Source organism: Crocodylus porosus, unplaced genomic scaffold (assembly GCF_001723895.1).
Source record: "Crocodylus porosus isolate Cpor-Errol unplaced genomic scaffold, CroPor_comp1, whole genome shotgun sequence".
In the NCBI taxonomy this organism is placed as follows: domain Eukaryota; kingdom Metazoa; phylum Chordata; order Crocodylia; family Crocodylidae; genus Crocodylus; species Crocodylus porosus.
The window spans coordinates 4,846,530-4,859,085 of NW_017728910.1; the positions used below are offsets into that span (position 1 = coordinate 4,846,530).

Below are 12,556 nucleotides of genomic sequence, written 5' to 3' on the forward strand. Positions count from 1 at the left end.
CTATGCAAATTGGAAAGTACGGAAAATAAACTTGAAAATCCAGTCCCCGCTACATTTGATCCAGCACACATTTCCATTTTGCTCTGCCATTGGAGCAGTGGTCTTCAAGGCATAACTCACCAGTATCTCTGGTAAACTGCAGTGCCTTCAGAGATTTGCAGCCTGTAGTACAAGCAGAACACATAGAAACAGAGGGAGCAATGACTAGGCAGGCATCCTAAGAAGTTCTGCTGCACTCAGTCCCTATCTGCCTTGCGTTCACAACCTCCTGCAAAGCAGAATTTACTAAAGACTTGAGTGTTCCTTAGAAGTCCATTGATCATACAGCTTCAGGCAGGTTCAGGCAATGCAATAGAATAACTAGAGAAAAAGGGCAAGAGGGAAGACAGGATGGGAAAGGGAGACAGCAGGAAGAAAAAGGAGGGGAAGAGGTAGCAGAGCTGAGGGCTGAAGGACAGGGATAACAGACCTGACTGAGGAATCTATTCCCAAAAGTAAGCTTATCTATTACCAATCTATTACCAGAAGTAATAAATTGTTTTCTGACAAAGCAGCAGAGAAGTATGCTGGGTGCATTCTAATTTCAGCTGCCCAAGTGTAAATCTCACAGGAAACTCCATTAGAGGCCATAGTTGTGTTCTGGGTTTGTATTGGAAGAACTGAGCTCATTACTAGAATTAATCCTGGGGTGGAGATGGAGCTAGCTGAAGATAAACCCATACACTATTGTTTCTAGCAGATGGAATAACAACTGGCAAAGTGGGGTGGTAGCACCAAATCGGGTAAATATTACCAGACTGATTTGGCTCCTTATCAGCACTAGCCATGCAACAGTACAAGAGCATATGCACTAGGGACCGTTCTCCTTTTACCAAACAACCATCAATCACAGCTGTTTAGCCTTTCTTAATAACAGAGCAAAAGTGAAAGGATCCCACTGCTACTATAGCCACTAATGAAGGGAAATCTAGGTCTTTTTACTGGTTACCCCACACATACCCCCCTCTGGGACTGAGGCATAGATCATTTTGTCTCCCTGCTTTTTGATCCCTAATAATGCACTCTAAACTCTCCCAGGAAACAGCCTGCTTTTTGAGGAATGGAAAGTCTCCAGGTTCTTCAAAGTGACAGAGCTCTTTCAGAATTATTACTTTATAAGTATTGACATCCTACAGACTAACAACAAGCTGGCCCCATGCCAGCACACATGGTTCTCCTGCTTAAATATGCTGTAAGCACACAAGGAAGTCTCTGAAAGTAGCAGGACTCCTATTTAAAAATAAGATAACAATGTACAGAGATTCAAACTATTTTTCTTGTCAAAGTTTCTTCAGCTGACTGATTTTCTGAACAGCAGCTGCTTGAAGCAGTTCAGAGGTTTGAGATGTTAGTAGTTACTACCCTTTCTTTTTCTGCTTCTTCATTAAGCGAATCAAGACTTTCCCAAGCAATGCATTAATGTTACATAGATGTATTTTGATGGTGGTAGTATTCAACTAACCAGTCAAAAATTAATGCCAAAAGAGTTTCTACCATAGAGACATTTAATAGCCATAAATTGACTAGCAGATATGCACTTACATAAGCATTTTTGTGTGTGTTGGGTTTTTGTACCTAACCCACATTCTCCACTGGGTAAAACAGAAGGCAGGCAGGCAAATACCAAACAAACCCCTCAGAAGTATCAGCATTTCCCCTGACCTCTGACATTTACATCATCTTCCCATTCTGTATCTTTTAATGAGGCCAACACAATTTTCAAGCTTTACAACCATTTCTGTAATGCGTTTACCCATGTCAGTAAACGTATTGCTCCCAATGCATTTTATTTGGGTTTGCAAGGTCCCACTCTATGTAGTTGCATGCAGAACATGCTGTGTTATGTATAAACGGGTTCTTTTCACACTGTTGACTTCCAGCTGCAGTGTAATTCATTCTAGCTATGGCATGTTCCTTGGGGATCTTATAGATACTAGCCCTAAGTATTTTTTCTTGTCATGGAGGCAATGTGGGCTGGCACAATTTAGCCAGGAAGTGCATTGTAAAAGATTATAGCTGTATGGTCTCTGTATGGCAGCAAATAATTTTGCAAATGGCAAAAATATATTTCTCAAATGTCTTCAAAGTAACTGTTGTAAATCAAGGTAATATGGCAAGTAAGCAATAAGGAGCAAAAGATACATTTATATGGGTTCTTTTTATTGAGTGTTTTGTTGGTTTTGACATATAAGACAAAAGAAAAGACTGTCAAAGTATGTACTTAGTTAATTAAAATATAGCGTGTGGGACTTGTATTCTTCCTATGTAGCCTACCTTTTTTTTTTTTTTACTTGCATTCTCTAAATTAGAAAACAAAATGTCTTGCCTCCATGAAACAACCTTTTAAGTGATGGTACCATAAATTTTGTGGCTCAATAAACAGTTAAATCTCAATGCTCACATTTGCAACTGCAGCACATTCTCACAGGACAGTAAAGACAGTGATTGCCAAGAAACAAAGTTTTTTTTCCTGGTAAATATCTAATCCCAATAGGCTATCATTGCAGCTGCTTTTCAAGCTATGTCTACCTTGCAGTAGGAAAAATATACTGTAGAGATAACTGAGATTGTTACTACTATCCAAGCTAAGTTAAAACTGTCTCACTGGACTGACCAAATCCAGTGAATATAGTATAGGCTCTTCAGTTGACTGTGTACTTTTGACTCTTCCTTGGTAAAGGATTATAAATCATTAATGCTATGCAGACACAACTAAATAATTGATTTTGGACTTGTTGTGGTAGTGTACATGGACCCTTTCCAATTTTTCAGTTAGCAAGGAGCAAAACATTTGTTCTGCTCAGCAGAGGCATAGTTAGGAATTTTGGCCCCGTGGGCGAGATGTGTGAGAAAGTGACAAGTACCAGAGAGTCTTACCTCCCTCTCCGTGAGCTGGTACTGCATTATCGCAGGTTCCCAAGAGACCACCATTCTGGCATGCTTTCTAAATCCAAAGCCACAATAGCCCACCCCTGCTTACAGTAGTACTGTGCAACTCTCCGCCTTCCCCATTATGCCTGGTTCTGCCCTTGTATCTCCTTTTTTTGTCCTCTCAGATAAAAAGCTGTGTGTGAAAGCATTACTGGGCAAGGGATAGGTGAGGAAATTGCATTTTGAGACGATTGTGAAATATAACTTCTTTCTGAATCATGATGAAAATCAGACTTCAAAATTTTCCATAAAAGAAAATCCCAGAGTAATTAAAATTTTTAATTTCCAACAAAAGCAATATGCTCTTGTTTCGATGTTGAGTTAATTTCCTTTTATTATATAATGTAAAATATTAAAATGTTACTAAAAGACTTCTTATGGCTTTTTGTTCCCAAAATGTCAACTTGGGATGGTTGAAATGTCAAGAACTCCCCCCACAGTTTTCTTCCAAAATTAGGTTCTGGTAAAATAGGTTTTGATTTCAGTGGAATGGTGTGCTCTGACAGACTATGGGTCCAAACCAATGGCTCTGAACAGCCCTTGGAATTAGTATTTAATTTCCTCTCATTGATTTTGGTCCTTATTACTCTGCAGTCACCAGTTCATTCTGCAGTTTGCTTTTTCACCCCTGTGATATTTGTGTCCTCTATCATAGGGTAATTTATATCAAAGAAACACTTGACAAAGAAAGATAGGAAGTAACCAAAAGCACTACAGAGAGAGGCATGCAGGGCTGGAGTTTTTAATCAGAGGATCAAAACTGCGTCTAGTAATCACATAAGCTTCCTGAGCTGTTCCACAATAGCAGGAAGCAACCCTGCTTGAAGATTATTCCGAACAGGAGTGGTGGAGCTGTCGAAAGCACAAAAATGTGCCTGGAGAATGGATGCTAGGCAGGAAACTTAGAAAGAGTAAACACGCTAAGTCTTCAGCTGGTGTAAACTGTCAGAGCTCTAGCGGAGCTCCATAACTTTACTGGAGTGGTGGATGTGCTCCAGTGAATAAAGGAGCAGGAGGAAACCAGGGTTACGATGGAAGTGAAAACAAAGTTCTGCGTAGCCTTGTGACGAGGCTCGGCAAATGGAACTTGGCGGATCCCTAGAGAGGTGGCATGAGAGGAATCCCATTGAAGGATGGGAAGTGAACCTCTGGCCATGTTGGGAATCAGGGAAACAAACCTATTATCCTCAAGAAACACCTTCAGTTGAGCTCAGCATCACATTGTCTTAGTTTAAGGTCATTTTCAAGCTGATTTAGCTATACCTAATTTCAAGAGCAACACAGGCAATGCACTTTTTTTCATTTAGGCCTTCCATTTAAATCAAAAGGAAGAATATCCTATCTTTTTATAATGTACCTTCATAAGAAATGACAGCACAGACTCTCTGACTTGTTGGCCAGTTACATTTAAACAAGCCTTCGTTTCAGTACAGCAAATTGTTATTAGTAACTGATCATTAAGGAAATCATCCGCAACAGGTTACTGGAGGAATAGTATCACAGTTATATTGTGATCTTTTATTTAAAAACAAAACATTATTAGTAACAAGATATTTTATTCTTTCCAGGGACATGGGTCACATTTGGAGGTCAAATTTCAGATGAGGTAAGTAATGTTTGGTTTAAGTAAAATTCATAATGTAAAATAAATATATTGTAAACATCAATACATAGATACCAGAGTGAGCAAAGTCTCTTTCTGTTACATTAAATCAAACATCGGGTGCCTATACACATGCTTGTTGTTCTAATTGGAACGTGCCAAAGCAGACTCAATTAATTTCACATTGCAAAAAATTATTGCAAAATTTCACATTGTCACACATTGTTAAAGCACCTCCCCATGGCCATTTTGAAATGCAAGCTGCTTAATACACATGATACTGCAGCATTTTATTTAGAGCAGCTGTCCAGGAACTGCTCTAATTAAAACACCCACCTCCTGCTGCCCTCTCCCCCCTGGACCATATGTATAGACACCCATAAAGTTTACATTTCTGCTGCATTTCACAAAGGCTTGGGGATGGTGACCTTTCCATGGAGTGAATTTAATAAAAACAAACAAACAAAAACCTTACCTTTCCAATAAAATGAAGTTCCGAACTTCCATGAAAAAAGGATCAGCTTTTACTACTGATAGCTGAACTGGGAATGTGATTGCTCCTGAAGTGTAATGATGAAACATTTTATTTTTTTGCGTAATATCTGTAATTCAGTAGTCACAGATACAGGCATGGTGTCATTTTATGATGAATCTTTTTATTTTTGACATAGAAAGTAAAGAAGAAACAAATGAAAATATTCTTAGGCTTTGTACTGCCAACGCTGAATCTTGCTCATACCTGAGAGCTCTTAATCTCTGCAAATAACTTTCTGAAGGTGCTGGATAACTCGTGTATTTTGTTACGCTTTGGCTACTTATGGACATTAGTCATCATAATAAAAGCTTACAGCCGCTTCACTTAAAGCACTGTGATAGAGAATATGAAAGAAAGAGATATTGTGATTTAAAATATAAATAATTTTTAAAAGTCCATCAGTCTTTGACAATAAATGTTATGCTGACCATTGGACAATCAGCTAAACATATTTTGTGTTTTGAATACACTGACTTCAGTAGCTTATTCCACGGACGGCCTTAGTTCATCTTGTATTCTCCCTTATCTAAAATTAGTAATTTAAAAACATTTCAATACAAAAAAATGAAATGTTTCTAACTGTTAAGATGTGTGATTCAGCTCTGTCTAAAGTTTGGTACCAATCCAAAGTTATTATCTAATGGCTTTTCCAGGGCTAGTGTGAACTGAATGGGACTTAAATAATTTTCTAGAGGACAAGTCTCCACATCAGTCATCCCCAGTTATCATAAGTGATAAATCACTTAAGTCAACACAAATAAAAAGCCTTGCTGCAGTAAATGTTAGGACTTTGATAGATTTTAATGAAAAATAATCTTCTGTTGTTTAAATATCCTATAACGCCTGCTAAAGAACCCCATGCTGTCCAGCCCCAAGATCCTAGCTCCAGCTCCACCTGCCCATCCGGCTCCCAGATGCAGCTCCCTGCATGCCCACAGCCCCAGCCCATCTGCCTGGCTGCTCACCCTGCCTGTGCAGGTCCCAGGCAGTCTCCCTGGATGCTGCTCCCTGCCATTCCACAGCCTCATCCTAGCCAACCATCCGAGCCCAGAGCAGAGCCACTTTGGGAGTTTTGGTGCACTGGTCCATGACAGCTGACCAAAGCTCCCTAAGTGGCCCTTGGGCCCAAATAATTGCCCACCTCTGCTTTAGAATAATTATATTTTCTCTATATTAAATTCTATAGAATAATACCTGATATTTGGTGGTTTCTTTCCTATTAATAGGCATGGAACTTTTCAATAAGAAAAGAGTCCTTAACATGGTTGAAGGCACTGGTTGGTATCAGTTCATATTCTGGATCTTTTTGTCTGCTTTAGCAGCTGCATGGGATAAGGTCAGGTCAGGAGGTACAGGTATTAACACATTTGGACCATACTCCTACCTAAGGAGTTCCCTGTAATGCTACTTTTTATAAGCAGCATTTAAAAGTGTTTCTACACGTTACATGTATTACATAATTAGTTGGTTATTTGCAGAATTAATTTTGTTTGGCTACACATGCAAAATAACTATCATGCCATAAAATGGTTCATTCAGCTATTAAGTCAGAGCTAGAAAATGTGTAGTCATTTTATAGCTGGTTTCTCTCCAATTTTGATTTGCACATGTAGCAGGGTAGCTATGCCCCCGCAGCATAGAGCTCCCTCAGCTGGACAGGGCAACCCACATCAGCAGTAGGATTCTCAGCAGTGGGGGGCTGCTGTGGCTGAGAGTCTCCTTAGCTGCTGGACTCACAGCTGCAGGAACTTGCTACTTGCCTGTGCAGGGGGAGCCCAGGATGGCAATCCCAGGCTCTCCCTACACCAGCAATGAGGCATAATTGCATCTGATGCTAGATCCCACTATCATGACTCCTGCCATGTGCATGTGGCCTTTACCTGAACATCTAGAGGGCCCCTAAGGGAGCAAAATGTTCTCCCAGAGATTTAGGGCAGGCAACTATGTGTGACCCAAATCAGAATTTGCCCCTGTCTTTTGTTTGTGGTGGAATGTAGAGCTTTGCTGCATCCAGCTTCCACTGCACTTTCTACAGAGCAAGAAAAACAGCCTTGAGAGAACCAATGTATTTCATCGCTGCGAAGTGTCCAGTTTCTTATTTCCATCATTCCTGGGAGCAGGGTCCAAAGAGGACACCTGCACTGGACTCCAGGGGGCTGACTTTCATACTTACTTGTCTTTATACACAAGAGCTATTGATTTTAAGGGGACTTTTCAGGAGTGTAAAGTTGCTGTTGTATATGTGCAGGTTTGGGCCTCTGTTCGGTACTTGTTGCCCATCACATTTTCACCCATATTTCCTTATTTGTGTTTTTTTGTGCCGTGTTCAGTGTCAGATTGGAAGAGTTTTGACAGGTTTGCTTTGAGTAAATTAGGAAAAAATACCTTGTCTTAGTACAGGAGAGCTCTTCAGTCCACATTTCCTTCTGTGTCTTCTGCTGCTTTTGGAAGACTTTGAAATCTATTCTGAGTCCCTAAAGCGTCTTATTTTTGGAGAATATTTTGTGCATCTTCCAGTGAAGTAAACCAAGTTTATATACTTAATTTTGTTGTATGTTAGTTCAAGACAGACTGAAATTGTGTGCACTCCTCTCCTCTTCTGTTCTGATGCAGGGGTAGACAGAGATATATAGCTATGATTTCCACTGGTGATTTTTAAGAGCTTAGCTTAAGACCCCGTACAGGATGACCGTTGCTCAGCCCTATTGAAAAATTAGACTTCTTTAAGGAATCATTAGTTAGGCATTCAAAATCCTTTTTAAAATCTTGCCCATGTGTTCCTAAGGAAACCTTTCCTAACTACACTGAGTTCTGGGGAAATATACCCTTCCAATGAAACTAAACTAAGTTTCTAGGAGAAGGTGTGAGGTTTCTGGGCTAGAGACATTTGATTCCAGACATTTGGACTCTGTGGTGAGCTGACTTTCAGCACAATGGCTGAAAGGGACCTCAGGTTATGGTTGATCCCAGGATGAACATGAGCTGCCAGTGGGATGCTGTAGTCAACAGAGCTAATAGCATACCGGGATGCATTAGCCGATGCGTCGAGGGCTAAGGAAGTGATACTTCCTATCTACTTGGCATTGGTGAGGCCCCAGTTGGAGTACTGTCTAATTCGGGGCACTGCACTTCAAAAAAGATGTAGAGCATCTTGAAAGGGTCCAGAGAAGAACCACAAGAATGATTAAGGGCCTGGAGAGCGAACGTTATGAGGAAAGACTAAGGGATCTCAGACTGTTCAGCCTGGGGAAGAGAAGACTGAGGAGGGACTTGGTGGCCATTTATAAGTATGTAAGGGGTGAATATTGGGAGCTGAGAAAAAAAACTGTTCACCAGGGTGCCCCAAGGGAGTACAAGGAGCAATGGCAATAAACTGTTAGAGGATTATTTCAGGTTGGATGTAAGAAATTACTTTTTTATGGTAAGGGTGACCAGACTCTGGAACAGACATCCCAGGGAAGTGGTGTGCAGTCCCCAGGCTTGGAAGTCTTCAAGAGGAGACTGGACAGATACCTTACTGGGATCATTTGATCTCGCCAGTATTCCTGTCTGGAGCAAGGGGCTTGGACTCGAGTGATCTTTCCAGGTCCCTTCCAGCCCTTAATTTCTATGTTTTCTTTGATTCCTTCAGATGGGAGCAGTTCTGCTAATGAGGGCACTGGCCCAGCCTGCAGTACACTTCACAGTCCTTTAAGCTGCATGCAAAAGTTTAGGCAGCCTGCCAGGGAGGTGCTGTAGCTATGGTGCTTTAGACAAAGTGCCATGAGTTAGAGCGCCATTGAACCTAACAGGTATTCAGCTGTTGGATGGAGGCTTTTGGACCCTGCCTGCCCTGGCCCAGGCCAGCAAGTGGGGATGAAGCAGCTGGACTGCCCCTCTCCTCAGCCCCACTCTCCAGCAGCTGGCAACTGTCAGTAGCAGCTGGGGAGGAGGGGGTCATATGGAGACCCTTGCTGCACAGCACCCCCCACCCCCCAGCTACCCCTGCTAAAGTTCTGGGGGGAGCTGAGCTGGGCCTGTGTGTTGGAGGGGGCTCCCTTCCCCCGACCCCTTATGTGAGCATTTTGACAGTGGTACCCTTGTGGCTGCCACACCCAACACTGGAGCAGTAGGGTGGGAGGGAAACAGGCCTGGCCCAGCTTCCCCCAAAACCCCAGCAGCGGTAGCTGGGCTGGGTCCACAAGGTGTGTGGGGGGGTCTCCATTCTCCACCCTGCCCCAGCTCCACGCAAGGCAGCCACGAGGCAGGGGAAGGAATGGAGTACCCCCACCATGTGGGCCAGGCTTGACTCACACCAAGACCCCAGATGGGAGGGGGACAGGCTCAGCAGGGCATGCTGCCCCCTCCCCCCCCATTACCTGGCTGCACAGGTAAGAGACAGAGGTTTTTTGTCTCCTCTCTGTGACAGCTCCACAAAGCCACGTGGGATGCGGGCAGAATTGCCCAAAATTACCCTCACAGAATTGCACAAAATTAACCCTAAAGCACTCTGCCCTAGAATGCCCTGTCTAATACTACTTCATAAAAGGGTTACCTTTTCACACAATCAGCTATTTTAAAAGCACTCTGCATACATGAAAATTTGGGGGTGGGGAGTTCGTCTTACAAAAAAATGTAGCTTCTGTACATGCCCTGAGAGTAATAAACATAATAGGCATGTGAACTACTTGCAGGAAGATGTTGTTTTTTTTCCTTTAAAAAGCAAGGAGGATCTGAATGGCTGGTTGTTTTCCACCCCTTTTTCCTGCAACCCCGGACTTTGGCTTGGGTTCCAGCTGCACTTTAGTTGAGCATTTGGTACTTTCCAAGGACTACAGCACTGCAGAAGTGATTTGACATTCATTTTAAAATGATTATTAAAATAAAGCATTGCACAATAAATTTGCCAATGCACTGCTGCATAAAATACTTAACACAGATGCAGTCCCTGGAAAATGCCATTCACTTCAACTGGAAACCGGCTGAAACCAAGCAATTACCTTTAAAATCAGTTCACAATTTGTCCTCCAATCTCCTACATAGGAGCATTGTAAAAGAACAACACTGACATGTGCAAAAGTCAAATGTGCTTCTAAAAGGTCCCTCATTAAAATAATTATCAGGTCCCTGGGATATTGCAAGCAGCTGCAGTTCATCTTGCCACTATATTTTCTCCCTGGGGAACTAAAATATGTATCACAAATCCCAGTGTCAGCTGCAAAAAAACAGCACTGTACAGAGGGAAACTATTCCTTCAGAAGCTGCATGCAACATGTGTAAGTGATACCAACAGCCCCAGGTTCAGCTTCAGTTATTCATGCGTGAAGAGAAAAAAGAGAGAAATTCTTTCCTTGTGAGAAGTCCCATGGGGTTATGTGATGCTTATAACTTAGCCATTAGGAAAGCAAGGTTTGTTAGCCAGTCCCAACAGCTGAAGCAAAGGGAAGAACTGTGCACTGCTGATAGGAGTGTGGATTTTTGGTAATATAAATGCTGTGTTCCAGCTGCTGTTGAACACCTGCAATCACCAGGTTTATGCAGCATTGTTTTATCAGGAAGGCTTCTTTCACTACTCCCTGCCATGCAGGCTGGCTGCATGGACTGAGCACTGACTCAGTTATGCTAAGGAAAATCCAGAGAAATGTGATTGCTTTTGCATATGTTACTCTGGATTTAGATCTGTGTAAGAGCAGATCTGAGTCCTGTCCTTTATGCCTGTAGCATTATACATTGAGAAAGCTCAAACACCATTGACAATTCAAAGACTTGGCCTCAATCTGCCTAAACTCTGTTAGTTTCTGGGATAACTTGCTCTGCTTAAAAATAATCCATTTTAAAGGCATCTATAAAACAAATTACAACTTTGTCAAGTTACACCTTGATATTGTTTTTAATGGACAGGTTACAAACCTTGGAAAAGCCATGGTTGTTCAAGGGAAATGGTGATGCAATTGTGCCAGTGGGCATTATGAGACTAAAGCCCCAATTAAAATAAACCTCAACTATTTGTGATATCTGTAATTACCTCTGTGACTGCTACCAATTGATTAATTATCGGAAATTGTCTGGCTTCCCTCAACATGCAGGCATAGTTTATGCCAGGGCTGTCCAAATGGTGGTCCTTGGTAGCTCCAAGCTCCTGGTCTAGACACCTCCATCACTCTCCAGTCATCTCTGTCACTGGAGTCTCCAGGCTCCCCCCATTTTTGCTTCTAGTGCCTCCCTTCTGCACCTGCAATACAGAGTGGCGTGGAACTGAAGCCATGACTAGGGAGCTGGAGGGAGCCTGGGAACCCCAGGCTGTGTGGCGTGGTACAGTGCAGCGTGGTGTGGTGTAGTGGAGTGGAGTGGAGTGCCTGCAGTGGGAGGCCTGAGCAGTGTAGCATGCAGTCCACGTGGTGTGTGCCTGGAGGTCTACAGCTCCCAGCCACACAGAAGTTGGACAACCCTGGTTTAGGCAATTTCCACAGCACCATTTTAGGTTCATTCAGTGGGCCAGGTTTACTTACAGGGGAACTACATTGGCTTTGCAAGTGCTTTACAAAATGATGAGCTCACATTCTGATGATTTGTGTAAGGTCCATAGCACAGTTAGGGAACATACCCAGGTCAAACAAAAATGGCTCCATCTATTCCCATGTCTGATACCTACAGCCAAAATATTTTGTGATGTGGTCCTATCAAATTGAGGAAGCCAGTTGGGTGGTTGGGGCATTCTTTAGAGAGGCACTGCAGAGATTGGTGTGAGAAGCGTTACGTTTATTTTACTCCCTAACTCAATGGTGAACCAGTGCCCCAGTGTTGTGCTACAAGGGGTTGTACTGATAAAGAGGCTATGAAATTGTGTCCTTGCATTTGGGATGGACTGTGCTGAAGGTCAATGCTGTGAGTGGAAAGGTTAAGCCCCATCACCCCACAGAGACTACTAAGAGCTCCAGGGCTAGGGTTCCTTAGCCCTTAAGGCAGGGGTGGCCAATTGTTTTGGTCCAAGGGCCACTTAGGGAGTTCTGGTGGGCTGTCATGGACTGGGTGAGCCTGCTGCTCCCCCCACCCCTGCACCAGGTCAACACCCTCCCCTCCCCACCCCTAGCAGCTCATCAAAACTCCTTAAGTGTCTCTGCTCCATACGTGGCCAGAAGGCTGGGATGGGGCTGTGGGTGGGCAAGAAGTGGCATTTGGGAACAGGACAGGCAGGCAGGGCTGAGGCTGGGATCATAAGGCTGTGATAGCTCAGGGCTGGGGCGTGGGGCAGGGCTGCAATCCACTCCCCTCACATCCCTGCAATGGATGCCAGTTCTACAGAGGGGGATGTACAGGGAGCAGACTGTGGCTCTGCCCCAGGCCCCGGCCCCACACTGTGACCATCCTCTGAACCCAGGGTCTCCATGGAGACCAGCCAGGATTTGTGTGAGCAGAATGTGCAGCCAGATGGGGAACTGCATCCGGGGGTGGGACAGGCAGACGGGGAT

The 12,556-nt window shown here is 43.2% G+C and overlaps 1 protein-coding gene across 1 annotated transcript in view; it reads left to right on the forward strand.

Moving 5' to 3' along the window:
- KCNAB1 (potassium voltage-gated channel subfamily A member regulatory beta subunit 1) overlaps nucleotides 1–12,556 on the forward strand; it is a 225,230-nt gene that overhangs the window by 154,588 nt on the left and 58,086 nt on the right. The window contains exon 3 of the mRNA XM_019532631.1: nucleotides 4,539–4,576. Within this exon, the coding sequence (XP_019388176.1) occupies nucleotides 4,539–4,576 (38 nt within the window). The remainder of the gene's footprint in view (nucleotides 1–4,538; nucleotides 4,577–12,556) is intronic.